At 39.3% G+C, this 25,738-nt stretch overlaps 1 protein-coding gene across 2 annotated transcripts in view; it reads right to left on the minus strand.

Annotated features, from left to right (window-relative positions):
* The window catches only part of MGAT5B (alpha-1,6-mannosylglycoprotein 6-beta-N-acetylglucosaminyltransferase B), a 245,105-nt gene that overhangs the window by 85,732 nt on the left and 133,635 nt on the right, over nucleotides 1–25,738 (minus strand). For both annotated transcript variants that reach the window (XM_026702067.2, XM_087924789.1), the window contains exons 5-8: nucleotides 14,152–14,225; nucleotides 8,246–8,416; nucleotides 6,244–6,408; nucleotides 5,903–6,072 (exon numbers count right to left, since the gene is read on the minus strand). In XM_026702067.2, coding sequence (XP_026557852.1) covers nucleotides 5,903–6,072; nucleotides 6,244–6,408; nucleotides 8,246–8,416; nucleotides 14,152–14,225 — 580 coding nt within the window. The remainder of the gene's footprint in view (nucleotides 1–5,902; nucleotides 6,073–6,243; nucleotides 6,409–8,245; nucleotides 8,417–14,151; nucleotides 14,226–25,738) is intronic.

Raw genomic sequence — 25,738 nt, forward strand, 5'->3', positions numbered from 1 at the left:
TAAAACAATACAGCATCTGTGTGTGTATCTGAGCCATAAATAAAAAGCAAATAATTGATTGATTTAAAAATTGGCTGATGTAGAAAAAAAAATCGATGCACGAAGAAACAAGAGAGAGATGCACACAAGAAAAATTCAATCGTCAGTCCCTAATATATCACCTAATAAACTAAAGCAATACAAAAGCAATTTTCATTGATATGGATTGCCTCAAGATAATTTTTGTTTGCTATTTCAAGATGTGCCATATTACGAGGCTGTGAGAATTTCCCAAAAGAGATTACAATTAGCCCCAGGGATCAGAATATATTTTTTTCAGTGTTTTATTCTGATTTTCCACATTTGTTATCAGAGGTAACAATTGCATAATTCTACAATGCATTACTCAAACACTAAACCTAACTAAATGGCTGTGTGAAGCTGACACAAAACTCTTTATAGCTTGGTTGATGCAACATGCTAAGTCACAATTTCATTTGGCTATGGTTTGTAATGTTGGTTTAGCATGATGAATAAACACAATCTTTCTATGAGCTTTCAGTTTATATTTAAGCAAACATTTTTATTCTGACACCTGTTGATTTTTCAAGTCCCTTGAATTACAATTGCAATTGTTTCATTACAGGTTCCCTGTACTGTGTTTTATCCATGTACATGCACATCTTGATAATGTAGGCAGAACACAGCGTGTAATGATTAATGCTAATGAAGCAGAGAAGGATCTGTGATTCTGAATTTGGATATGCAAAGTGGATAAATTTGAATTTGTAACAGAAACCCCAGAACAAAATGATAGCAAAACGTTTCTCTTTTACTGCCCCCAAAAGTAATAGGGGGACATCTACCTAGTCTCTAGGTGAGATGCTTGGCTCCAAGATATCTTCATCTTTATACAATAGAAGAAGACAGCTTTATGAACATCTTTCCATTCACAATGATAAGGGGATAGGGATATAGGCTTTACTATGCCAAACAAGATTCATTAGCAAAGTTTAGGTTGGAAAATGTAGAGCAATTAACCAATACATCTTTTCCCAGTCGCTTCATAGTCCTGTCTTAGCCATAAAAGTGGGGTTGACTTTGAGCCAGTCACTCTTTTACAGCCGACAGTGTTGTAGGGAAAATAGGAGTAAGAAGGAGTATTGGATTTGTTTTCAACCTTAACTTGATTATTAAAGAAATGATAATTAAGGTGAAATATGAATATATAAGTAAAATGGTATGGGTCCCATTCACTAAGGAATGTCCTCTGATGGGGGGGGGACAGGAGGACAGCCTTTTTGATACATCCCCCACCCTTTGAAACATCATTTGCGTTGAGGTCAGACTGGTCCCAACCCAACTGGCAATCCAGCAGGACCTGAAGACAATGGCTTTTGCCATCTGACCAGGGGATCTGGGAATGGTGGAATGAAGCCTGTCTGATGGCTATGTTGTTAGAGAGATTAATTATGCTTTCCTACGAATCACAATTTTTTTTACTTTTTAAATAGCTTTTGCTCTTTTAATACTCTTATGCTGTTGTGATTTTGATTATATTTTCCCACTGTTTTTTGTGTTTTTAATTCTGTAAGCCACCCAGAATCCCATATGTCAGATGAGCAGTGATATAAATTGAACAAACAAACAAAATTGATCTATATACAGGGCACGATAACATCTCATCACCGTAATCAGGGAGCAAAGGTAACAACATCCCTGAAACACCCCTTCCCCAAGCTGCCCCAGTCCTTGCTCCTGTCTCATTCACACTATCACCCAGTGCTAATTAACAACTTCACACTCTTAAGTGTGCATGGAGTGTCTGCGTTATTTTTCCTCTTGATGTCCTAATAACTATAGCATTAGGCCATCGCTGCCTGACTATTTTGCATGGAAAATGCAGTCTCCCCCCCCTACACACACACACAAAAGAAGATATGAAAGGAAAATTCCACAAGGTGCTAATAAAAACAATGGGTAAGTGTGAGTTGTCTGTTTGTTTTTAATAGATTACCACAGATTTCATTAAACAGAATAGCTTTCCTGACCTTTAAATTTTACTTAAAAAAAAACACCTTCCTGTGATTTTTGCCACCGCAGAACCAAAGTGTGCTAAAATAAATGAGGAAAAGAGCAAAAGAAATTCAACTTTTGAGTGGCTCTGCATATAGGAAGCCATGTGTGACAGTCCTGGTAGGGATAAGACATGAAGAGCATTTTTACTTCTAGTGGGACAATGGCTGCTGGAAGAAGAAGGCCCTCTGCTGGTTACATACAAACTGGATGGGATTCAGGAAGAGGTCTAAGTGTCCATCACACCAGCCTCCAAGTCATGGTTCATCAAGTCATGGTGAATCTCAAAATCTCCTACATGTCCTTAAATGTTCTGGTTTTAAAGCCAGAGTTCCCCCTCTTATCCTCATACAATTTTGCCAAGGATCCAATCTGACAGGCTTTAGTGACCATCCATTCATTGATACAGAATAACAGAACTGGAAGGTCTTCTAGTTCAACCCATTCCTCAGGCAGGAAGTCCTATACCATTTCAGACAAATGGTTACCCAAACTCTTCTTAAAAACCTCCAGTGTTGGACTGCCCACAACCTGTGGAGACAAGTCGTTCCACATGTTAATTGTTCTAATTGTCAGGAAATTCCTCCTTAGTTCCAGGTTGGTTCTTTCTTTGATTAGTTTTCACCCATTGCGTCCTGCCTTCAGGTGCTTTGGAGAATAGCTTTACTCCCCCTTCTTCATGGCAACCTCTGGGATACTGGAAAACTACTATTATATTACCATAGCATGATTTCATTAAATTGGACATACCCAGTTCCTGCAGCCATTCTTCATATGTTTTAGCCTCCAGTCCTCTAATCATCTTTGTTGCTCTTCTCTACACTCTTTCTAGAGTCTCAACATTTTTTTTTTATTTCATAGCAACCAGAACTGGATGCAATAAGTCCAAGAGTGGTCTTACTAAGGCATTAAAATTGCTATTAACAGTTCACATGATCTTGACTCTATCCTTCTATTAATGCAGCATTGGACTACTTTTTTTTTTTTGGCAGAGTCAGGTGATCCCTAAACGTTGAGACTGGTCCAACTTTCCCTATCCAGTTTAGACTGGTGCAGGAATGTCACCTCTCTACTGCCCCCTAGACCTTCTTCTGCAGGGCCATTCTTCTCTTGGCATCAGGAAAACTCAGATCTTTCAAACCACCCTTTCCCCCAGAACTCACTTGGTCTCCAAGCTAATCAGAGGCCAGAGGCTTGGCTCAGTTCCCAATAGCTAACAGACACTAAGCAGAGGTGGTATTCAGCAGGTTCTGACCAGTTCTGGAGAACCGTAGTGGAAATTTTGAGTAGTTTGGAGAACCGGCAAATACCACCTCTGACTGGCCCCGCCCCCATCTATTCTTTGCCTCCTGAGTCCCAGCTGATCGGCTGGGTCTTCTTTTGTTGTCCTGCACAGGAGAACAGAGCTTGAAAGCTGGTTAGTGGGGTGGGGAGGGAATGGAGATTTTGTAGTAACCTTCCCCCAGGAGTGCAGAGGGAATGGAGATTTTGAAGTATCCTTCCCCTGCCATGCCCATCAAGCCACGCCCATCAAGCCACACCCACAGAATCGGTAGTAAAAAAAATATGAATCACTACTGACACTAAGGTATCTTTCTGGTGTACTAGGAGAAAGATGCTCCCCATTGTACTGGGCTATCACTACCATGTACTGGAGACATAGGATTAGTACATATCTGCTGGCAGAACCTGGAAACCAGAGGGCAGAGTGATATAAGAAGACAGGAAAGTCATATCAAAGATTAACAGGCAGGGCTGAGGATCTTCCTATGGCGCTTTCTTCTATGTGATACTGAATTTCATTTCCTGCAACGTTTACTTTGGCACCTTGATCTATTGGGTGTAAAATAGCAAGAAGCTAGGAATGACCAGGGAGCAGACTATTCAGACTGAATCAGCAATTGTTCAATACTAGCCAGCCCAACCTTGCTCTGATCCCGTTTGCTCTTCTTCCTTTTCTCACCCCGCATCAGAGAAATCCTGCATTATTTAAGAAGATTACATTTCTTTGCTTAATTTAGTCTTGTGGGGTGGGGGGGGGAGACGGTTTTTAACAAACGTTCAGCATTAAAAAGAATCTGCTGCTGTGTCAAGAAGGGGAGGTGGGCAGCTCGCCTGTTTAAAAAAAGCATCCCCCTAAATAAGCTTGTGTCCCGGGAAACATTGCTTTTCCTTGCTAAGCCAGCTCCGTTTACCCTCAGCAGTTATGCAGCGTTGTTAAATCATCACTTGCACCGCAGGAACCTTTGATTAGCTGGGCTCATTCTAGGAGAGAGGATTTGCTCCCCTATCTACAAAGGTAGGAGATCAGTGAAGGGAAGGAGCAACAGCTAGCACAGTACGTGTATGGAAAAGGCACGGACTTGTTTCACAGCAAAGATTTGCTTTAGGGAATATTTTAGGGTATTAAAATCACTCCCCCCCCTTTCCCCCCCTGCGAAATTAAAGCTGCCTAACACTAGTGGTGGCTTTGGTGAGAAGGCGGACGATATGAAGATATCTACTGTATGTAATGCTTTGAGATGCTACAGATGTTACTGTGCTTTATCTGAGGAAAACCAGCATTATTTGGAGACTTGTATCTATCACAGGGCACTTTTGTTGTTGCTGATCACATAAACATGTGAACACTGTTTTGTCAGTTTTCATACATTAAATAATTTTCTGTCTTTACAGAAGAGGAAGGACAAGGCTTATGAGAGAGAGTGTATGGATAATATCATTATATCTGTTAGTCATCAGATGCTACCAGGCGCAAAATACCTGGGTGATTTTTTTCCCCCCTGCAATATACTGCTATTGTATCAAATAACACTTCTCTGAGTTCTGGACTGATACAGGTAGTCCTTGACTTACAACAGTTCACTTAGTAACCATTCAAAGTTGCAACGGCACTGAAAAAAGTGACATGACGATTTTCCACAGTTGCAACCTTTGCAGGTTGCAACCTGGGATCCTGGGATCAAAATTCAGGCACCTGGCAACTGGTTCGTACTTATGGTTGTTGCTATTTCCCAAGGTCATGTGACCAACTTTTGTGAGCTTTTGATAAAGTCATGGGGGGAAGCCAGATTCACTTCCCAACCAGGCTGCTAATTTATCAACTGCAGTGATTCGCTTAACAACTGTGGCAAGAAAGGTTGTAAAATGTGGCAAAACTCCCTTAACAAATGTCTCCCTTAACAATTTTGGGCTCAATGATAGTCGTAAGTTGAGGACTGCCTGTAGTTCTTCTGTGACTTCCATAGTATGAGGAATCTAAATCAGGGGATAGGCTTCAAAAAATTTAGCAAAGGGTTCTCTGCCCGGTTGCTGGGTGGGCGTAGCCATGGTGGGTGTGGCCTAGCTGGCATGGGCGTAGCCATGGGGGGGGTGCTTTTGCCCTCCCTGGGTTCCAGAGGCTTTCCTTGAGCCTCTGGGAGGGCAAAAATGGCCTTTCCGGGCTCTGGAGGCTCTCTGGAAGCTGGAAACAGCTTCCAGCCTTCCAGGAGGCTCCTTTTTCACCCTACTAGAGCGTCCGTGCACTCCCTGCACTTACCTGCATCCAAAATGGGCCACGTGGGGATTCCTGGGAGGGGCGGGGTGGGGTGGGTGGAGCCAGCCAGGAGTGGGATTTGGGGGTTCTCCGAACTGCACATAATCTTCCTAGGGACTCTCCCTGTGAACCTTCAGCAGCCCACCCCTGATCTAAATCAAGGCATTGAGTCTAAGATAATGGAACAGAAGGGCTCTTCGGTTTTAAGATAATTTCAGACTTCTACCACAGGATGACAATGTTTTAAAAATAAGCCATTAAGAAGATTGTTGTGCCATAAATGCCATGCTTTAATTATGGAAGAAAACCCACCTCTGAAGTTCTTTCAAAGAGACCGTGATCTTCAGACTATGGCCCAGGATGTAAAGAACAGCTAATATGTCTGCCCATTGGACCATCTCCCCCAATGGACCTCCTTTTAATACACGAGGGCTGAAAACATCTCCCGATTCTTCTGTCAAGAAGCCAATGTGGATCAAAATCTATAAAAGCCAGAGGAAAAAAAGAGAGGGGTGTGTGTGAACAGATACATCAGAAACAGGGTTGTTAGGTAGGCAAGAAATAAATAACAAAAACACAGCCCAAGTGAATACTCTGTGCCTTACACTTATAACACCATACACAATGAACAAGCAACTCATTTAATTGTGTACCTGCTTCTGATCTCGGTGTTTGCCCTCCAGCTTCTGTTCTAGTTTATGAGAGGCCCTCAGCCATTGTGCAGCCAAATGACGGATCCGTTTCTTCATGAAGATCAAGGACTCCTTGCCGCTGCCAATTAACTCCAGAAGATAGGAGATGTCTCTCTGAAAAGCCGCCTAGAAGGATTAAAAAAACAACAGACTTTCTACTCATGCAAGGCTCAGTGATCTTCATAAAATCTATCACTTGGGCATATGCTCTTCTTTCCATGGACTCTTTGGATAAGATACTACTGAAATGGTTTAGGACAATATGGTGAGCTTAGGATAGTATCCTGAGGACTATTTTGAAAGTTCATTATCAGGTACAGCCTACTGGTAGAGTGAAGTGGTAAAATTACAAAGTACTAGTTGTTGTAATGTGGAATGTCCCGGTTCACATTTGCAGCAATCATATCCTTATCTAGGATACTGATTTGCTTTCTCACATCTTATAACCACTGAAAATTGTACAGTATATTTGATGGAAGTTTTGCTGTTAGGGTTGGTTTTTTTTCTCACCATAACTTTTATTTTATAGTTCTGTAGACCGTACAACAGTTACTTTGATGTTCTTTAGTGGTTTCATTTTGCTACTGCCTTAAGAGCACTTACCACTTGAGTTCATGACCCCAATGCAGTGAACCACTCTATGCTCAGTAGATAACACCAAGACCGGCAGGAAAATCCAAGGGTGTAAGCTAGGCTGGTAGATTTAAAATCATCCTAGACGGGGATCATGACAAACCACTGTTATCTGAAAGTTATCAGGAAAAGCTAAGAAAAGATTCCTTCTGTTTCAAGCTTCCCATTCTTGCCATCTGATTTTCAGGCAGGTGTAGAGGGACTAATTCCCTCACTTGCTACTTAGTGAAATTATAGGCAGCATCTCCTTATTCAGGCATTCTGCCTATGTTAACACTACTACAACATCAATGTCATGCCCCTGTCGGAATCTGATTCCGAAGGGGAGGTTGAGCAGCTGACAGGGAGTTGGAGTGTAGCTCCGATGGCTGTGGAAGAAACTGGGGAAGGGCATAGTCCGTCTGGGCATTCAGAGGAAGACCCAGGGTCACCCCTTCTTCATCCTAGGGCATGCAGGGAAGAGCGGAGAAGGGAGCAATGTGGGTTATGTGGGTTATGGGAAGAAAAGGACCCTGATTCCCTTCATTAGCTGCAGCTGGGAAAACAGGATTTAAAAATGGCATTTGCGCACAGCACCTTGCTGGAAGCAAAGCGTGAATTATTTTTGTTTGTCAAGTCTTATCTGGGTTCTGGTATTCTCCCAACTGTATGTGTTTTGTTATCTTTGGGAGTCTGCAATTCCTTATCTTGCCCTGTCTCATTAATTGCTTCAGGGTGGTTTGTAGTGTTGGTTTTTATTTATAATTTATATGTACTTTGGGTTTGGACTGAACTTCTTCCCTTTAAAAACTGTTCTTGGAAGAGTTTTTTCTCCAACCAATGATATGGACATTGGGGGCCAAGTTGGAGGTATTAAAGGAACTTTACCTACTTTTGTGACTTTGTTGCTTTTGTGCCACGCCATGGGTCATCACAATCAGGAAAAAATATAATTGGGAGGAAAATTCTCCCTATTGCACCTGATCCTATAGTAATGTAATGGACTGTGTGCTCTGATTTTACTTTATAATGGGGAATAGAGAATAGATATTGAGTGGGATGTGTGATCATTCTTAGTTGTAGATAGTATAGAATCTTTTTCTAATCAATCAGTCTTTATTATGGACTTGGACCAGAAATAATTTTTTTCTTGCTCCTCTCATACTCATCCTAAAATAGGAATCATTCAGAAACTACAGTCTGTCCACAAACAGATATTCGAACACATGCTTTTCTGTGGATGGTTGCCCATATCCATTACTATCCAATGAGAAATAGTCAAGTTTCAAAAGAAAACCACTTTGATAAATAGGTCATAGCCCCGAGTCAATCCAAAAGCAGCAAGCCTTACCTGAATCCTGGGTGATGAGTTGGAAGAAGGGGCAGCTGCCGACTGATTTCGCCAAGGCAGCACTGGGCAGAACCACTCAACTTCGCTGAGGTAGATGAGGAATGAGCATTCTGTGCCATCCACACCAAAGAATGCATAGCAAGGGTCTGACGTCCATCGAGCCCTCATCCACTGCCAGGCGACATAGTGTGATATTTAATGATAATACAAAGAAAGATCTGCTACAAGTACAAGTTCTTGTGAAGGAGAAGGAGGCAAAAATGCAACACAAGAAGAAACTTTCTGCGTGCTCTGTTACAGGAAAAAAATTCACAGTACATCTCGTGAAAAAAAAATGTGTTTAAACTAAATTAGATGCTGATATATATCTGCTGCAGTGGTAAGATTCAAATTTTTTTACTACCGGTTCTGTGGGCGTGGCTTGGTGGGCGTGGCAGATGAAGGATACTGTTAAAAAATCCAGTCAGAGGTGGTATTTTCCGGTTCTCTGAACTACTCAAAGTTTCCGCTACTGGTTCTCCAGAACTGGTCAGAACCTGCTGAATACCCACCTCTGATCTGCTGGGGTTGTGTTCTTATCTAAATGCAGAGGAGATGCTGCCACTATTCACAAAGTGTATTTTGCCTTTTATTTCAGTCAGTACTAGCAGAGAAAAAAGAACCATTGGATTAATTTCACCAGGAAAAAAAATAAGTATGCTGGTTAGGAAGTTTCAAAAACAGATAGGTGAAAGATCATTGCTAGCATTAATATTCTATTGCCCAGCTGACAATCCTGTACTAAGGAAGCAAAAAAAAAATAGCAATGCCCTCAAAAAGTGATTTTGCATACAAAGCAATAAGCTTAGGCTCCTCTGCGTAGATCCATCATCCTCCATAATTGCTGGTGCCATCCTCTTCCAAACTTAACTACACAAATGAATCCACTCAAGAGACAGCCCTCCACTCCCAATATGTAAAACTCACCAATCATCCAGACAGGAGATAGAATTACTGCCACCCACAATTAAATCACACTTAAAATTTAACCCAGGCATGAATAAAGGCAGCAAAAATGAACGCTACAGAACTGGAAAAATCTGAGTAATGTAAAGGTTGTGTCTTGTTAATCTAGCAGTTAATTTATATTGTCAAGTAGTCAGATTAGTAGCTGAGGTTCAGTGGGGGAGGAAGTAACTAATTTTAACTTATGGGTATACTGTCCAGACTTCGGCTGATTGCCTGGACCAATCCCTGCAATTTTCTTGGAAATATTTCAAAAATGGTTGGCCCTTGCCTGCTTCTTAGGGCAGGGAGGTCCAAGGTTATCCCACTAGCTTTGTGCCGAAGGCAAGACAAGAACTCAGGGTCTCCAGGTTTCTAACCTGGCATCTTAACTACAGTACTACACCAAACTAGCTTTCCATTTTAACTTATAGTTACACTAAAACATTGGGGTGCAGCTGTATTGTGCTGAACACATCCACATCCAGCTGTAATGATTTATAGGGATGATTTTGAACTGGGTAGAAGAGATGCTGCCTGGGAGATGATCAGATAAGGTGGGGGGAGCCCACAGCTGTTTAACAGGCAGAAAGGAAACTCAGAAAGGATCCCGCTCTAACTTATCAGTCTATAAAAAGCGAGGGTGAGAAATTTGCACTTTCAGGCTTGTAAGCTCCTGTTAATGTACCCTTACAATAAAGTGGAATTAGTTCACCTGATCTGTTTCCTGTCTGCTCTACCTGGCAAGGCTAGCTAAAGTTCTGTTCTTTGTTAAAAGCACAGCAAATATAAGGTGCCCAAAACTCCTCAGGCCAGAGATGACTTTCTACATTAAAAATAAGCAAGATGATAAATTCATATTGGTGTTATTTTTGCATTGCTTGTGTGTGAATAATTAACACTGCTGTGAAAGTTGCATCCATCCATTAATCATAAAACGCAGGGCAACCTAGCTACTGTGATTTGAGAGCAAAAAACATCTATCCTCACTCTCAAATGACCAGTTTTTCATTAAGCTAGCCTACATCTCTACTTGATCCTTTGGAATATGGAGTATAGTATAGTCTCCTATTTCAATAGCGCATTTATAAGGGGAAAGTTGGAATTCTTTTCAATGTATGTTTTGGGGGTTTGCATTATCAAATGAAGGAGGAGAAGGAGGAGGACGAGGAGGAAAATGTCACGTTCAGTACATTTCAAAGGTTGTTCCACATAGTTGCAATATCTAGGATAATCTATTGTTTGGCATTACCAATGTCAGTTTTATTATTAGATTTAATTAAAAATAATAATAAAAATGTTTCTTCAAGTTATTGGACCCTAATGGAATTTGAAATCCCTTTCTAGAATTTTCAGCATTATCATTTCTATTGAGGCTAAGTTGCAAAATGTGTGGCACGCATTTGTTCATAGCAGATGACAAATGATTTCAGCACTCTTTAGGTGGGGAGCAAGGAAAGTAAATTAATTGGAAGATTTAATAGTTATTGCATTTCCTGGACTTTTGGAAATTAATGCATATCATTTTCTGCCTTTCTAGCAGGCAGCGAAAAGGACATGAAATCAAGATTTAACATTAGGATCAAGGTTGCAACATCGACATGAAATCCACAGATAACCACATCCTGAAGAAAATCAGAATTAAGGCATTCTTTCCTACTGAGGGGTCCTTGGTGCTTTCTGATCTTGGTTGTTTTCTTGCAGATGTTTTATTGCCCCAACTAGGTAATATCATCAGTGCTAGTTTTGGTAATGAAATGTCTACAAGAAAAAAAAAACAAGCTCAGAGTGTACCAAGAACCCCTCATTTTAACTCCAAGTTACAATATTCTCCTTTATTGATTCTTCCTACTGCACAGTTTTTGCCTATTCAGAAAACAACACAACAAAAAGACACTGATAACCTGACACTGCCATAGCTTCCCTTAGGATCACTAAATATTTAAATGTATCAAAATATATGGGCTGGATAGGGAACACCTTGCTTTCTGGAATAAACTGTCCCAATATGCTTGCTAATTAGTATCTCACTATAACAACAATGCACAATAAGTGCAAAACATTTAGAATGATAAAGCAAGAATAGTATATCTGTGGTACCATCTATTAAGTATTTAAGGGTGGGGTTGCAATACCAACTCGGACTGGCCCCATGCCCATCTATTCTCTGCCTTCCGAGACCCAGCTGATCAGCGGGGTCTTCTTTTGTTGTTCTGCGCAGGAGAATGGAGCTGGAAAGCAGGTTAGTAGGGTGGGGAGCAGGGGTAGGATATGACAGGGTTAACTACCGGTTCGGGATTTACGCGCTTCCTAGCACGCTGTGAGCTGCGCGCCTGTAAATCGTCATCAGCACGCTGAGTGCAGAGAAGCAGCCTTTGAAACAGCCCTCTTTTCCTGCTTTTTAAACTGCAGCTGTGCCTCGTTCTACAGCTGAAGTTGAAAAATCTGGAAATAAAGATCAGGTAAGAACCCAGGTGGGCAGGTGGACAAAAACATCAGCAGACATAGAACCGGTTCTATGTCTGCTGCTCTTCAGAGCTACCGGTTCTACAGAGGTGGACAGAACCAGTAGAAACCCACCCCTGGTACGGAGGGAATGGGTATTTTACAGTATCCTTCCCCTATCATGCCTACCAAGCCATGCCCACCAAGCCACACCATGCCACGCCCACCAAGCCACACTATCCCCACCAAGCCATGCCCACAGAACTGGTAGTAAAAAAATTGAATACCATCTCTAGTCCAAAGTATGTCTGCTGCCAACTTTACCCACTAGGTAGGAGTGCTATTTCCAGGGTTTAAAAGAAAAGAAGTGATTTAATGATCACCAACACAAGCGCATATAACCTAATCATGAAATCTAAGAATCTTTGTAGAGCCTAGGATCCATTATTACTTGTAGCCAAATCAACACCACAGAACAGGCCTCAAGCTCAGGAACCAGGTGAAGGTGGCAGTCTCACAGCAGATCTACCAGGGCTATTGTAGCCAAGTAGATCATTGTCCCTCATCAAGAACATCTCAAGTTTCCTTTTTCTTGTGCCATGGATTATCCAGATAACCAGTCTCCCCCCGGCCCCCCGGAAAATATTTCATGCTTGATATACTAGCTTCCGCCTGCCCCTGCAGTGAGCTAGTTAAGAGGCTCTACTGAGGGCTCTTCAGGAAATGGTAAGAGGGGCTTGCAGTGTGGATAAGCCTATGAGCGAGACAGCCTTAGGCTGCATCAGAGTGCCCCTAATCCTGATATAACCCAAAAGCAGCCTGAAGTAGTTGAGCAAAATCAGTTACCTTGAAGGGAAGTCAGGGGACTGCAGTAACTTGAAGCCGGTAACTGGGGCAGAATAGGAATCAGCAATGGGACGGCCAAATTCATTCCAAGGTTTACAGCCAATTCAAGGATACATGGTGTACAGCAGTAGTATTCAGTTAATACAGAAATTCATATGCTTTTGCAAACTTTTAAAAAGTGTGTGTGCGTGTGTGTGTGTATATATAGGATGGTTGGATGAGATCCAGGGTTATGCTCCAAAGAGTTATTTTGGTGCTGGGGGAGGTACTGAAATGGCAACTGTTGTTTATAACCCTCACAGCACCATCTGTTCTCTGCAAAATCACTCCAGATTTGCATGAGTAGGATAAAAATCAACTTTCCACTCCTTTGCTCATGTAAGGGAACGACTTCCAGATTCGACTCCTTTATTCAGCTCTTTTAATTTGTTTATTTAATTTCTACAGCCGCTCATCTCAATCCAATTGACTTTGGGCAGCAAACAATATCACAATAATTAAAGCCATAAAAACACTCCAAAAATAGTTATACATTTCACATATAAGTGAACGTTTTCATAATGATTACATAAAAAATTAACAGTGCATTCAGATAAAAAAGGGCCCCTAACAATTTTAGGACCCCAGGCTCTGGCACGTAGCCAGGTCTTTGAAGGTCTTTTGAAAAAAAAAGTAACAAGGATAAGGTTATCTAAATCTTAGGATGCAATACACTTGTATTTCAATAGAGCAGGAAGAGCTATATAGGTAGTTCTTGGTTTGCAATAGTCACAGAGGTGGTATTCAGCAAGTTCTGACCAGTTCTGGAGAACCAGTAGCAGAAACATTGAGTAGTTCAGAGAACCGGAAAATACCACCTCTGACTGGCCCTGCCCCTATCTATTCTCTGCCTCCTGAGTTCCAGCTGATCGGCTGGGTCTTCTTTTGTTGCCCTGCACAGGAGAACGGAGCTGGAAAGCAGGTTAGTGGGGTAGGGAGGGAATGGGGATTTTACAGTATCCTTGCCCTGCCACGCCCACCAAGCCATGCCTACCAAGACACACCCACCCAAGCCACACCATGCCCACAGAACCAGTAGTGATTTTTTTTGAATCCTACCACGAAACAGTCCACTTAGTAACCATTCAAGGTTACAATAGCACTGAAAAGTGTGACTTAGGACCGTTTTTCACACGAGCGTTGTGGCATCCTCATGGTCACTTGATCAAAATTTGGATGCTTGGCAGCTACGTCCTATTTGTGCAGTATCCTGGGGTCATGTTTGCAACTTTCTGACAGGCAAAATCAACAGGGAAGCCTTAATAACCATGTTCCCAATTTAATAACTGCAGTGATTCACTTAACAACTGTGGCAAGAAAGGTCATAAAATGGGGCAAAATTCACTTAACAAGAATCTCACTTAACAATAGAAATTTCGGGCTTAATTAATTGTCGTAAGTCAATCGTAACTGGAGAGTGATGACAGTGCTTGAGAGTGGATGAGATTCGTTGATTGCTATTTTGCTTGCTAGGGAAAGGTTACCTCCTTCTCAAAAGGTTTTACTTGTTGTTTTTAACTTGTCGTGCAATAAGAGAGCAGATCTTCTCACGGATCCTAAGCAGAATATGATTTGAAATCTTGCATACGCACCTCTACTTTTCCAGAGCAATCGGGGTACTTCGGATCTCTGGGCACTTCACACTGGTCCCGGCGGCCTTCTATGGCTGTAGGAAAGAGGGAGGAAGATGATATGAACTGTAGTTCCCTAACAGTGTTTCACATCTTTGAAGCAACCAAACCACACTGCCCTTTGAAACAGCTTGTGTTCCCCCACATCCAACACAGATGGTCTGCCAAGTGGAAGGAGGAGGAAGGGAGGAGAAATATGTTTCGTTTGCATTTAAATGTAAGCAAATTCAGTTCATTCATATGGGTAGTCGAATTATTTATTTATTTGCTCGTCTCCAAATATTACTCTACAGGTTTCCAATTAAAGAAACCTACACATAACACATTTTCAGACTCTGGAACTAGCGCAAGACTTTTCCTTTAGGCATGATCTTCTCCCTATTGTTAGGAGTCTTGATTTTTCTTCTAAATATTTGGAATGCTTCGTTATGAAAACTCCTTTTTCCAAGAGTGAAATAGATGGTTTCCAATCTCTGTTTTCCCCTTCACATTTAAACCAAATAATCATAAATTAGGCAAATGCTCCAATCCCATAAAGCCATAAAGTCCAAATTAATCTGGAAGATGATTTATTATAGGATGCAACAAGTCTTAAATGATGAGTTTCCTTTTCTAGATGTTATTTATCTATTCAGTATTATTAAATTATATATATTGTATCTATAAAATAGACTGAACTGGTTTTGTATATGCAAAGCTCTTACTAGGATACATTATGCTTTTTTCTGGAAAACACTTCTAATTTCTTTATTAGAAATATGGCAGATGAAACTATGGGAGCACGCAGCAATCTCCAAAATACTTCAGACATGAAAAAGAAAAAAGAAAAACAAGTCTAATACTAGTTTTTATTTAATTTGGAAACTATAGAGTACAATCCTGTGCATGGCCATTTGTCGCATCCAGGCTTTGATTCTTTTAAAATAAGAAGTTTAAATTCTTCAATTATGTCATTTTATTTTTATAGCTAATCTAAAATTTGACATAAATAGCAGTTAAATATAACAGTTCTGAATGTGACAAAGTGTTAAATTACCATGCAACTCTCCCTGTATTTGTTTTAAACCAAGTTGAAAAATAAGAGTAAATGTGAGATAGTTTTTCTAATGGAGTAGTTTGAATTTTCTTGTAATTATTTCTTTTTTTTTTTTATAAATTTTATTGAATTTACAATTAAAAAATAACATAACAACATTACATATGCAACAGAGAGAAAAAAAGAAGAAAGAAAGAAGAGAAAGAGAGAGGAAAAGAAAAAGAAAAAACACTCGGTCTTGCGACCGAGAAAGGAGAAAAAGAAGTATAAAAGAGAAAAAAAACAAAGAGACGGAAGAAAAAAGAAAATACGTTAAAACCAAACAGATATTCTTTTTGACAGTCTGCAAGATCCAATTCTCCTACCTTACTTTAAATATACACATCTTATTACTATTTATGCTTAAATTACCCATTATTCCTTGAACAGTTTATCTCTGATATAACCAATTATACCACGCATTCCAATTATTATCAAATGCTGAAGACTCTTTATTTTTAAGAGCTATGGTTAAATTGTCCATTTCTGCGCAGTCACATATTTTCTGAATGACCAATTGATCTGTAGGTAAACAGGATGATTTCCAGCACTGGGCAAATGCTAATCTGGCCACAGTTAGAATATGAATTATTATATATTTCGTCTTTTTAGGAAAATGTTTATCAGAGATCCCTAGTAGGAAGAACTCTGGTTTGTATTCGATTTGTTCTTTGGTTATCTCCTCCAGCCATTTTCTAATTTTTTGCCAGTATTTCTGGGCTTCTTTACAGGTCCACCACATATGAAAGTAGGTTCCCTCTATGTTTTTACATTTCCAACATTTTGGACTAGAGTTTGGGTTCATTTTCGCTAACCTCGAAGGGGACAAGTGCCATCTATATAACATTTTATACATATTTTCTTTGTACGCCGCAGATTTCATAATCCTAATGATTCTATTCCAGATCTTTTCCCATTCTGTTAATGTAATGCTTCTTCCAATATTCCTACTCCACATTATCATGTTCCCTTTCACTATCTCTTGCTCTAATTCTACCTCCAATAAATATTTATAAAATTTAGAGATATTCTTTTTATTTGATCCTAATAAGATTTTATCTAAGTGTTGTAATTTGCTATAGATTCCAAACTCTTTGATATCTTGTTTGTATCTACTATGGATTTGTATATATAACCACTGATCAATTTTAAATCCCTGTTCCTGTAAGTCCTGTCGAGTTCTTAATTTCCCCAAAGGGTCTAATAAATCTTTATATTTAGTCGTTTTGTTATATCCAAATTGTTGGGATGAACCATTGCCTCCATTGTTGAAAGCCAAATCGAATTTTTAAATAATGTTTTTTACATATTTTTTCCAATTAGTTAATAGTGAATCTCTAATAAGATGTCTATGAAAGTACGCCTGTTTAGTTTTCCCACATCCCATAGAAATGCGTGCCATCCTCTCTGAAGGTCGTGCCCTTCCAAGACTAGAGTTCTTTTGTTCCGTAAATTGACCCAGTCTTTTAACCATAATAAGTTGGCTGCCCAATAATATAATTCCCAGTTTGGAAGCGCTAGCCCACCTCTACTTTTTGCATCTTGTAAGGCCTTAATACTGATTCTAGCTTTTTTCCCTTGCCAAATAAATTTAAGAGTTACCTTATTTATATCATCAAAAAAATTTTTGGTAATTTTATTGGGATTGTCTGGAATAAGTAAAGGAGTTTTGGTAAGATGTTCATTTTGATTGTGGCAATCCTGCCCAGTAGAGAAAGCTGCAACTTATTCCAAGATTCTAGATCTTTCTTAATTTGCTGTAACAGTTTATCATAATTATTCTCTTTGAGTGATTTACTATGTGGTGTTAACCATATGCCTAAATATTTGACCTTTTTTGTTGCCTGTATCCCCATGGTTTTTTCTAATTCTTTCCTCTGGTTCTCTGTTAGATTTTTAGTCAGTAATTTCATCTTATTTCTGTTAATCTTTAATCCTGCTACTGAGCCGTATTGTTCTAGTTCTTTTATTAGATTATGTCCTTTTTCCATGGGATCCTCTAGGAAGAAAACCATATCGTCTGCAAACGCCTGTAATTTATATTCCTCTGCTTTGACCCTAACTCCTTGGATTTCAGAATTTCGTCTTATCCACGTTAACAATGATTCTAAAGCAAATATAAATAAGAGGGGTGAGAGAGGGCAACCCTGTCTAACGCCCTTTTCAATGCTTAGTGGGCCTGTTTGTTCACCATTAATTAGTATATTGGCTTGTTGGGTATTGTAAATTGTTGTGATAATATTCTCGAATTTAGTGCCCAGATTCATGTTATAGATTTTTTGTATTAACAAGTGCCAATGTAAGTTATCGAATGCTTTCTCCGCATCTAGAAACATGAGTGTAAATTGTTTCTCTGGATGAGCTTCATAATATTCTAAGACGTCAATAACGGTTCTTAAATTGTTTTTAATTTGGCGGAATGGAAGGAAACCATTTTGGTCTTCATGAATGTATAAATTTAAAACTTGTTTTACTCTATTCGCTATAATTGAGGTAAATAATTTATAATCGGCGTTTAAAAGTGAGATTGGTCTATAATTGTTGATATATCTGGCATCCACATCCTCCTTCGAATTAACGCAATCAACGCCTCCCTCCATGAGTCTGGCATTTTGGCAGCCAAAAGTACTTCGTTAAACACTTCCAGCATCAGAGGCCCTACTAAATCTATTGTGGCTTTATACAATTCTACTGGAATCCCATCTGGACCAGGGGATTTATTATTACATTGATTTTCCATTGCAGATTTTAACTCAGACCATGTAATATCCTTATTTAGTAATTCTTTGTCTCCTTCCCCTATTGTTTTATCATTCGTATTCTCCAGATAAGTTCTTATTTTATCCTCATTGATTTCTTCTTTTTATATAATCTTTGAAAATAGTTTAATATAATATCCTTTTTCTTCTCAATCTCATGTTGTGGGATGCCTTTCTCGTCTATTAATTGGTGTATCAATCTCTTTTCTTTTTCTTTTTAAGTTTATAAGATAGCCATCTTCCTGGTTTATTGGCGTGTTCAAAATAATTTTGTTTGGACCTTCTCAAGCTAACTTCTATTTTATCTTGTTCAATTAAATTCAGCTTATGTTTGGCTAGTATTAACTGATTTTGTAGTCCTTGGATCTTAGGGGTTTTTTGTAATTGTATTTCTAAGTCTTGGATTTGTTGTTGTAACACGTTTTGTTGGGCATAAATTCTCTTGTTTCTCATAGCATTATAGGAAATTGTTGTGCCTCTTATAATTGCTTTCATAGTATCCCAAATGTTCTGTTTTGAAGTTGTTTCATTATTATTATCTTTTAGAAAATAGTTTAGCTCCTCTTTCAGTTTATTAATATACTCTTCTTCGTTTACAATTTGGTTGTTTAGTGTCCATCTTTTTTTTTATTCGTCTCCTATCTCTCCAAATTAGCTGTATTGGGTTATGATCAGCCCATTCATTCGGTAGGATTTTGATTTCTTTTATTTCATTAGCCAAGTCCAAATCCATCCAAGCCATATCTATTCTGGTCCAAGTCTTATGTGGGTTAGAATAGTATGTAAATTGTTTTCCTTCAAGATTCCGTTCCCTCCATAGATCTTTTAAATTTAGCTCTCTCAACATTTCCTTACATGCCGCAGAAAGTTCCCTTTTCCTTTCTTGTTTTTCCCCATATTACTATGGTCTTTCTGGTAGTCTGCAATGGAGTTAAAATCGCCAATCAAGCAAATGTTTCTTTTTTCAAAGCCTACTATTTTTTGGTGAAGGTGTTTAAAAAATTTCCCCTGGTCATCATTTGGGGCATAGATTGCTACAAGTAAAAATGTGATGTGGTTTATCCAAACTTGTATAACCAGAGTTCTTCCTTCGGGATCCGACCAGATTAATTCTGCCTTTACATCTTGTTTTACATAAATTGCAATTCCTTTTTTCTTGTGTTTGTCGGCCGGTGCTGTAAAAAGTTTACCTAATTTTGGACAAATTAGATGTCTTTCGTCATTTTTCGAAATATGTGTCTCTTGAAGACATATTATATCTGCGTTATGTTGAATAAGTTTTGAGAATATCCTTTTTCTTTTGATAATGAATTTAATCCGTTTATATTGATGGAGAGCAACTTCTTCCCCTCCACCATTTATCTACTTCTGCTTAGATTTTTGCCTAGTAATGATTCGGTTCTCTTGTTGTTGTTGTTGTTGTTGTGGGATTTGCTCTTCTCTCCCATGTTGTGGATTATCACTCCCTGAAATTGGAGAAAGTCGTTCCTTTTGGGTTCTGTGATAATATCGGACCTCCTGTGGTCTTGTTTTAGGTTCTTCTTTGGTGGGTTGACTATTCTTATCTGTGAACTGTTGATGAAAAACTTGGGCCTGTTCTATCGATTCTATTTTGATTTTCCTCTCTTTCCATGTAATTAACATCCCTTCCGGGATTAACCATTTAAAATGGATTCCTTCTTTATTTAAATCATTAGCTAAAAATTTATAATCTTGTCTTATCATCCTCACTCTCTTTGGAATTTGTTTTAAAATCCTAATTTCTCTGCCTTTATATGATATTGTTTCCTCCCTAGACATTTTCAAAATTAAATCCCTCAGACATCTCCTAGAGAAGCGGATATGAATTTCTCTTGGACAGTTGTTACGCCTGGCGTAGCTTGTGCTAACCCTATATACCTCATCAAACTCTTTAATTAGATCATCTTTTTCCTTTCCTAGCCATTCAGCCAATATTTCTGCCATCAAATGTTCCAATTCTTCATTTTTGGCTTCCGCCACATTCTGGAATCTTAAATACGCCATTGCTTTGTCCATCTCGAGGTGGACCAGAGAGTCTTCCGTTTCTCTAAGTACATTTTTAAATTCCTCATCCATCCTTTCAAAGTTAGTCTCCATGCGTGTTGTTCTACTCTCTATATCTTTTATTTTCACTTCGTTTCTCTCCATGGCCTGCTGTAGAGACCCTATCTTACCCTCCACCTTCGATATATCCGCTTTCATTTCAGCCTTCAGTTTCCCCATCTCATCTTTCAATTCGCTTATATCTGCTCTAGTTTCTTTGTGATTTTTAATCATCATTTCTTGCATTTTAGATATAGCTTCCTGCAAGGCTAATATGGAAGTTTGTATATTAATATTGGGGACATTGGGCTGCTTTTCCCCTATTAAAGACTCCTCGATAGTTTTTTGAGATGTTGGTGGGGTGGCTGTCAACGTAGTCGATAGGGTCGGGATAGCCTTCTTTCCTGTTTTTAAGGCCATAGTTGTTGTGGATGTCATCTCTCTAAGTATTTGTTTTTGTTGATGCACAATTTTAAATATATTATCCCAAATCACCATTCAGTATTTGGGTCCTGTACTTGAAAGACTATTCACGTATTTCAATTTTATATCTCACTCCACAGTCTTTTCCCCTATATCATAAATAGATATCTGCAACAATATTCTAGTCTATGTAATAAGAAAATTGGTCAGCAATAGTACATCAATTAGCACTTTAAGGGCTTAATCTTAAATGTCATAAGTAGTCTAAATAATTTATAAATAGATTATATCAACAAAGTTTATCCCTTTTTACTATTAATACAACAGTAAACTCTTAACTCTTTGATAATAGTGTATCCTCCTCTTCCCCCCCAAGTAAGTAAAATTATGTAAAGTATTTAGGAGATACAATAGGGAGGCAGGGGGCAAGATAATAAGAGAAGGGGTAGAAGAGAGATTACCACAGCTTCAGAAAATCAACAAACAAACAACAAGGAAGTCATCTTAAAGAGAAAATAGTACCCACTTAGTAAACTTAAGTAGTACCACGTAATAAAGAAAGCAAATTGGGTGAGCTAAAGTTCCATCTTCCAGCTAGAGGTTTCTTTTCAGCCTTCCAATCAGCAAATGGTGAAATGTGCTGACTAATCTGCAGTCCCAAAACCGTCTTTCCCAGCCTACTGTTCGCCTCTGCCTTCTTCCTCTTGCTGCTGCTTCTTCCTTTGCTTTCCAACTTTTAAATCCACATACAAATCTTCCAAAGTCCAATATAATGCTCAATTTATCTTCTCCCCAATATTAAGTAGATGTAATAGTCATGTTATGCTCAGATCAGTTCCGGACCTCCGATCTCCAGGTTTTAGCAATCTCCCTTTTTCCCCAAAGCTTCCCCTTCACAGGGAAAAACTATTTTCCTTCGCTCTCCATTATAATCTTTCCATTTTCCCCATTGCTTTTCTGGCCGCTCTCCGCCCGACTTTCAAGAGGTGCTTATCACAACCAGGAGAGAAGAATTTATGCTATCATTCTTCTGTCATTCTACTCCCTTCAGACTTCAAAGAATCCAAGATATAAACCGTTTCTCTGTTCCTGTTACTCGATCTCGCAGGCTGTCACTGTTTTGCTTAATCACTCAAGTGGCAGACCGGATTGGAAGCCGCCATAAAATGACAGCTTACTCTTTAGCGCCGAGCTCGGGAGCTTCCCTCTTCACTGTCGGGGAGTTGCCTTCCCCCCTCTGCAGCTCGAGGATCTCCACGTTGACACGAACCTCTCCGGGGTTCATGTATCCCTGGGGGATCGCTCCTGACACCAGAAAAGGTGTTCGAAACCTGCACCAGACTTCTTCACCTCCGTTCTCCTGTCCTGCCACTCTGCTTCTTATTTCTTATACTACTCTGCAATTTTCAGTTTAATGTCTATTTGTATAATTTCTGTCTCTTCCTTTTATTATCTATCTATCTATCTATCTATCTATCTATCTATCTATCTATCTATCTATCTATCTATCTATCTATCTATCATCTACCATCTATCATCTACTATCTATCATCTCCCAGGCCCAATTTTCTGGTTTTCACAAGTTCAGAAATTGTGTAGCATCTGTCCCATCCCTTTAAGACAGATTTTAGGGCTAAGGAATACTGAAGTTGTTAAACCTTTTTGTTTTAATAGGTTTTGGTTCAGATCTCATAACTAGGTTTGGATAGAGAGACCACATGCGTAACATTATCCCCATCCAGATAACTTTATGCTCAATGGGAAGACCTTAATTCACAATACAAAAATCAGTGTGACAGTGACTCATATGATGTGTTCCACCTTGAATGGTGCAATCCCCTGAATGTTTAAAAATCTGCTTCCCTTCATTGTCCATAACTTGTATTAAGCTTAACAGGGCAACAGAAAGAACATTTAAACAAAAAACAAAAAAAATTGCACTATTATTTTTAACTGCATTGAAGCCTAAATGGAGGTGTAGCAAGTCTCATGACTTCTTTTTATTTGGCTTCTTAAGCAACGCTGCAGCAATTTGTCATTCTTTGTGATTTTTGTCTACTGGACCCTACATTTATAACTGCATCATTAAAAAAAAAACCTCCAACATAAAGACATGTGCAAATAACAGCAGATTTGTATGCCAGTAACTAATTAACTTAGAAGCCATCAATGAGGCAAATAATTACAGGCACAGAAATCTTCTAGACTAGATAAAATGTAAACACATTACATTTCCTTGAAATATGCTCCAATGTGCTATTCATAACTGAATTGGAGGCCTTGTTCATGCTTGCCTTAGTCGGTCTTTCAGCTTTAACTACAATCATGCCATGATTGCAGTTCTTTTACCAAAGATCACAGCAGGCTCCAGAGCAGCTGGTTTCTTGGTCCAGCATAACCAATTCCACTTTGGTAGTGAAACACAGAAGGAATCTTCCCAAACTTAATAATTTCGCACTAGGCTAACAACTCTTTGAGGAAGGTAAGCAAAGAGGGGAACAGTGAGTAGTAGAGTCAGGAGACTCCAGGGAACAACATCAGTCCCAGCTAGGATATGGGCTTCCACGGTGCCCCACTGAAGTGGATCCATGATGTTAGTTGTGCTACTAGGTATGCTCGAGTACATCTGCCTGTCCTCACATAGCACATGCTTAGCACTCACCCAGGAAGCTCCACTTTGGCATGTTCCATTATTCATACAAAAGAAAGCCAGCAAGGCCTTTATCAACTATTTATAATGTGCTCCATTTGTTTTCATGACTAGTTTTCTGAAACCTATGCAATTATTCATGTCTCTAATGTTAAATAAGGTCATTGCTACTCAGCTTTATTAAGAACCCTATCTGCAGATTAAAGATGGATGTTAAAAACTGATATTAAAACAGCCACCGGCTATAGTTTATTGGCTTTTTTGCATTCTCTCTTGCCAGGGGAGAGATGGAAGGCACAGCTATTTGGAGCCACTGGATGGGCAAAGAACACTGAGAGGGAAATTGTCAATATTTAATATTTGAGGGTCACCACACAGTAGCTTGGTTAGACAGGCAGTCATAAAGTGCTCTTGCGTCTGCCACATTAATCATCATAATGAAATCCTTTGGCAATTTCAAAGATTAAGTCTTTGATTCAGGAAGGCAAAGGCATCATTTCCAAGTCTATATGTGATAAAGAAAGCTCTTTGAAAAAACAGAAAAAGAGGAAGAACAGTGTTCAAGGTGTGAGTAAAACCCTGATTTAAGCAACACCTTAGAAGTCAATGGACCTGTTGGATTGGAATTTATTTCCTTAAGATTCTCTATGCCTGTCTGAAGAGGCAAAAGGTCAAAGGGAAGACATGGGGTTCAGGTGATGTTTTAAACAAAAAAAGGTAAAAGATTTGAATCGGGGTGGGGGGATTGAACGCAACAAAAGACACCAAGTACAAAAATCTGGCTCCCATCACATACTCATTTTATGCAGCAACTAAGACTTTGGTTGAACCATGCACCAGAACTTCAAGTTCCCTCTGGAACCTCAACAGGTCCTCCTGGTGCTTCAGGCAGACATATTGGTCTTTTCTCCATGCAGCAGAAGTTCAAGAATAATTGGAAGTAATCTCTCAATGACAAGAGACTGATGACTACATCTTCAAATTATACTACATACTATACGTACAAGAAAAAGACTATGTAACTTCCCACTGGGAAATGAGCCATCAGCAATCTGAATCGGATCCATAATTGCTATTAACTCCCGAGACAGCTCATATTCTTGTCTAAAAAAGGTAAATTAAAGTCCCCAAGAGTTGTAAGTCTAGGGAACTCTACCACCAATTTTTGCCATAGAATCAAGTGGCTAAGGTAGAGAAGAAGCCTTAGGAATACTGGTACCCTTGCAGCGGCTTCATCTATTCTAAGAGATCATCCAAGGCTCAACTTTACAAAGAAGTTCCCACATCCAGCAATGTCTGGAGTAGCACTTCTGGAAGCCCTAGAACATCTTGGATGGCAACGGCAACACCCCTCCCACTTCCCCTGGATCATGGGTGATGGCACACCAGAAATCCAAGTGGGCAAAGATTTGAGGGGCTTCTTATACCTGATACCTAACCAAGCTTTGTAATGCATACCTGCTCAACCCCCTTATCAGTGATTAAATCTGTGAATATTAATGCACTGTCAATGAAAACCTGCAAAACTTTATTTGTGGGGTAAAGAGAGACACTGGCTAGATTTATATTGTACATAATACTAAGTCATGATTTTTTACCATAGTGTATTGAATAAAGCTCAGTTGATGAGTTCAAACTTAACACTTCTCACTCTCTCACACACACATACAAAAAACACATTAATGTGATATGGGAGCTCAGACATAGTCGATGAAGTTGTTGAGGCATCATTGAAAACTAAAATGTGTAGAAAAGCACACTTTCCCCGCTCAAGGCCTCTCCTGAAGGCTGGATTATTCTAGAAGCTGCCAAGATGCTATTCACAGCATGTGCAGGATGTTGAAAAGACTATGTGAAAAGAAAATCTTTTTATCAGGAAGATATTAAATAAATATTCCTTTTATCAGGAAGATATTAAAGGCCACACAGGAATCCCCAGGCAGATTGCTGGCTCCTTCCCTGTTAAATTTCTATCTCATAGTTAAGGCCTTTCTCTTTCAAAGGGCTTTTGGGGATGGAATCAAAGGATGATGCTACCCCTGAGGCTGTTGATAGGCAGGATTATAATTAGTGTTCACTATTCTTGCAGTTTTTATATATTGCTTTTACTCTTATTTATTGTAACAGGAACCTGTAAGCCACTCAGGATCTTTGGATTGTCGCAGTACAGAAGCAAACAATAAAATAAACAGCAAACAATAAATAAGCACATGACAGAAAGGCTTCCCTGGATACTGGATTAAACACTAGTTTGTGGCCACATTTTTGAGGTAGAAGACCCAAATGCTACAAGTCCCAAGCTTGACAACTCACAGCTTAATACATAAACCTGACAGGATTTCTCTGATAATTGCCCCGTTTTGATTAAATTAGATTAACAGAGTTGGAAGAGACCTTGTAGGTCATCTAGTCCAAACCCCCACCCAAGCAGGAGACCCTACACCATTTCTGACAAATGGCAGTCCAATCTCTTCTTGAAAGTTTCAAGTGATGATACTCCCATAACTTCCGAGGGCAAGCTGTTCCATTGGTTGATTGTTCTCACTGTCAGCAAATTTCTCCTTATTTCCAGGTTAA

The sequence above is a fragment of the Pseudonaja textilis genome, chromosome 2 (assembly GCF_049901715.1).
Source record: "Pseudonaja textilis isolate UNSWEBS1 chromosome 2, rPseTex1.2, whole genome shotgun sequence".
Taxonomy (NCBI): Eukaryota; Metazoa; Chordata; class Lepidosauria; order Squamata; family Elapidae; genus Pseudonaja; species Pseudonaja textilis.